General features: G+C 50.8%; 1 protein-coding gene across 1 annotated transcript; it reads left to right on the top strand.

Annotated features, from left to right (window-relative positions):
* Positions 1-71: 71 nt before the first annotated feature.
* On the top strand, positions 72-404 carry CABS01_16799 (uncharacterized protein; the record flags this gene model as incomplete). The annotated part of the gene is made up of 1 exon (XM_060550129.1): positions 72-404. The coding sequence occupies one exon, from the start codon at positions 72-74 to the stop codon at positions 402-404; it is 333 nt and encodes a 110-aa protein (XP_060403191.1).
* Positions 405-3,828: the final 3,424 nt, after the last annotated feature.

The following is a 3,828-nucleotide window of genomic DNA, read 5'->3' as shown; positions in this document are numbered from 1 at the left end:
CCTCCTATCCGTCGCCCTTCGCCGAGACGCCTCACTATGTCCAGCATGCCACCTTCTCGCTGTCTCACCAGATGTCGACGCCGTCGCAACCGCAGACATCCGCGGCCTCGTATGACATGTACGAAAGCAGCCCTTCCGGTCCCCCTACTCCTCCCAACACTCCACGCTCCCAGGACGACACGCAGCAGCAGCAGCTTCACGGTCATCACCACCAGATGACCCAATTTTTCCCCCTGACCCAGGCGTATGGTACTCAATCTATGCAGCCCCAGATCACGATGGCTCTTTCCCGTCCTCAGCCCATCGCGCTTGCCTCGGCGTCTGGTGCTCATGGCAGATTCTCTTGCCCTCACCGGACCAAGACCTACTTTCACGTGAAGGACCATCTGCCGCTCCGTGAGTGATAACCCACTAACCCACGTAGCTTATTCTCTAGCTGACACAAATGCTCAATAGACACAGGTGACCGTCCCTACGAGCGTGTGCTTTGTCACGATACTTCCTCGCGAAAGAACACTCTCAAGCGTCGCTCCCAGAAGCGCTCCATTCGCCGAAGTAATCCGACTGGTGCTAGTCACTTATCTCACCCTCCAGCTCATGTCAAGAAAGGCGCTGCTTGGAAACGACGGTCACCAAGAAATAGAGTGTTTGAGAAGATTTCTCATGGATATCGCTGGTAGTGCGAGCATGAAACGTTAGTGCCTCTGGATCCGGAATGCCCCATGCAAGTCAGCAGAGAGAGCTTCTTCTGGTGGCGGCGGTGGTGGAGGGTCAAACACACATGTAAAGGCACGAGCATACGCTGCTTAGTGCGGAATTTGAGAATATGAATCGCATCGGTAAGATCCTCTTCTGTGCCGTTCTCGACGATGGCCACCGGATCACCTCGCTGGTACTCTTGGTCGTCGAGAGATTGCCCGTCCTGAACAAGCGTGCCATGCGCAGGCTGCATGTTTGCGTTGACTGGATCGCTATCTAGAGGCGGAATATTCGACATGGTCTTACAAAGAAGACTACTAGTCTAGCGAAAAGGAGGAAGAAGTGGCAAGGCAGCAAGGCAAATAGCAACACTACTACGAGGATTAATAGTTTTCGGCGTGGGTACAGAATACCGTAGGCACGAATAAACGTGGCGTCAATTCCTTATTTCTACGTAGGAGTGCCATCTAGGCGTTAGTTAAATAGAGTCATGATCAATTCCCGCGCAGACTAGAATGGGGTCTGGATACAAAGAGACCTTTTGTAATAGCATAGTTGCTGCAAAGCGTCTAGACGGGCTAGAATGGCAAGATAATGATACAGCCGGCCTTTAGTTTAAGCCTTACCGCTAGCTATTGAGGATTAATGCCGTGAAACGGATGTCTATACTTCGCGGGCCTTGAGGCAATGGCCATCACACGCAGCCGTTAGCGCAGAATCTCTACTACAGAGCAGGTACTTCGCCAGTTTATTACTATATTACCGATTTATTTAATCTAGATGTGCTTAAAAGCCGGCATAGTATTATGTAAGAGAGCTACTATAGAGTACGCCTAATAGATGAATGCTAGTATATATTCAAGCGAAGCGGGTAGACGACAGTGCAGTAGCTCTAAGAAGTTATAAAATATATACCTCTATATACGCTCCGGTATAGAGTATTTGCTAGCAAGCCGTTACAAGGCTTTGCTGGCTGAGGGGTACTAAGAGGTAGGGAGGAAATTACGGTGCTCTTGTAATAGCGTCTAATATAGACCTATTAAGGGCTGCTACTATTCGTAATTAAGCTTAAAGTCCGTTTCGTTATTTAATTCCTAAGCATTATCCGCTTTAATGCATTAGTTCTTAGTTAGGATAAGCCCGGCGTAAATGCCCTTCCTATTGCTACTAATCGTTCTTGACTGACGGGACGAGTATCAAGTTGTCTAACCATTGCCTCGGCATTGTTAAACTCGGCAGGACGGGACTCAAACTTGCGGCGGGATACGGACCCCCTTGGACGGTACGTGGGAGTTGGCTTCGTTAGCTGTAGCCCCTTATCTGAATCCCATTTTCTCTCAGGCGCCGCATTCTTAGGAGGTGGTGTGGCGGGACTGCGCTTCGTCTCGTCAAACGCTACACGTTCTCGCTCTAGAACAATATCAGAGGATAAATGCGAAGATGCCGTATTCTGATCGGCATTGAGATTGGACTTCGATTGCGTATCGTCCTGCTGTTGGTCGGACGTCTGTGAATTCCGGCGAGCATCGTGTTGGGGATCTGTCGAAGCTGCAAGACAAGAGGTTCAACATGATCAAAGGGGATTTGGGAAAGTCGGGGGTGTTGCCTCTGATTTTTCCATCCAGGCCGTTGTCTCGGCCAACACCTTGGGACATGACGGTGCAACCCATCATGGCCGACTTGATGACCATAAATCGGGGGCTAGGGACATCTACACTGCTTCGATCTTCAACGAAGAGACTTTCTCCCGACAGGGGCTTAGTCTATCAGCTCTCAAGAGAATCTTCAACGGACATTCCAAAGAGGTCACAGGGAAGAAGCCCAAGATGGACCAAATGTACGGTGGAAAGGCTATATACGGATCGGTTGAGCTCAAGAATTTGCTGGAAGTCACGGAGGTCAAGCAGGCTCTGGGCCTTGACGCAGCTTCTTCAGGCATGGAGAGTCGAGAAACGCCAAATCGCGCACCGGATCCTAAGACTTCTGCGGCAGATATAGTTTAGGACTGCGTGCATCGTTCGACTCACGACAGGCGGCAGAGACAGTAGCCAGTTTAACAGCAATCTCTTATTCTATTCTCACAGAGCTGATCATGATTTTGCTGGCCTGAATGGCCCAGAGCGTTCGCAAAACTCCTGGACTAATTCAGGTAGTCCTCTTACAAGTTCCTATCTGGGGAGCGTAACACCAATATCTCTCAGAAATGGTTCTGGATTACCACCCCTGACAATAATTGGCCGTGCTTTGGAGGCCAGATCCCGCGAACGGTCAATTACCGCTCGACTCGCGATGTCGAGATTTTCTGCGTGGCTAGAGGACGCCAAACGTTCTTCTTTCTGGGCGAAATAGCTGCAAACCTCAGTTTATAGGGTGCGGACGGCCGCGGCACCCTCCTACACAGTTGTTGGAGAGCAGACCGGGAGCCGTCCGCATCGCTATATACCACGGACACCAGGTTTCCTAGCCGCTGAAAGTGAAGAAAGGACTGCTGGATGAGTTCTGCAGAAACAGTCTGAGACCTATTCGTGTACGAGCATGATTCATGACATGGAATGCGTTTTCGTTGCCGCCTTCGACGACATGGCTGAGACAGCAAGCAGGCTTGAAGACAGACCTTGATCTGGGATCAGGCGGACCAGTATGCGTGAATATGGGTATCCAGCCCGGGGCTTGACTGATTTGATTGACTGCTGTCTTGGCTAACAGACATGCCTTTGTCAAATATGACGCAGCCGGGATGCCCTGCAATATCACCAAAAATACGATCTCGGCGCTGAAAAGCACAGCCTGGCCTTCCTCTTAGCGCACGTTCTGAGAAGATAAAGGAGCGCATACCATGGACATATCAGAAATGTTCGAGATGCCGGCCACCACTGCTACAGTAGCGCACAGTGCGTAGGAGACAGCGAGGACAGGATCGAAGTGGTCATCCTTCGCATCAAGCCTTGATGTTCTAAGTGGTCTTGAACATCGCGAAAGGAGGCGTGGAACAAGCGCACCGCCAGCGAGGGTGAACAAGCGGATCAATGGCTGGTAGGAGGGACACCAAGTCGCCGAACGCATTGACGACGCCAGCACCACGCCTCCAAATATGACCATGCAGGTAGCGCGAACAGCCAATGTACTCTG

This window comes from Colletotrichum abscissum (assembly GCF_030869225.1).
Source record: "Colletotrichum abscissum strain IMI 504890 chromosome Unknown Scaffold_156.1, whole genome shotgun sequence".
NCBI lineage: Eukaryota > Fungi > Ascomycota > Sordariomycetes > Glomerellales > Glomerellaceae > Colletotrichum > Colletotrichum abscissum.
The sequence above is the reverse complement of the archived record's forward strand: the minus strand, read 5'-3'. Positions and strand labels throughout refer to the sequence as shown.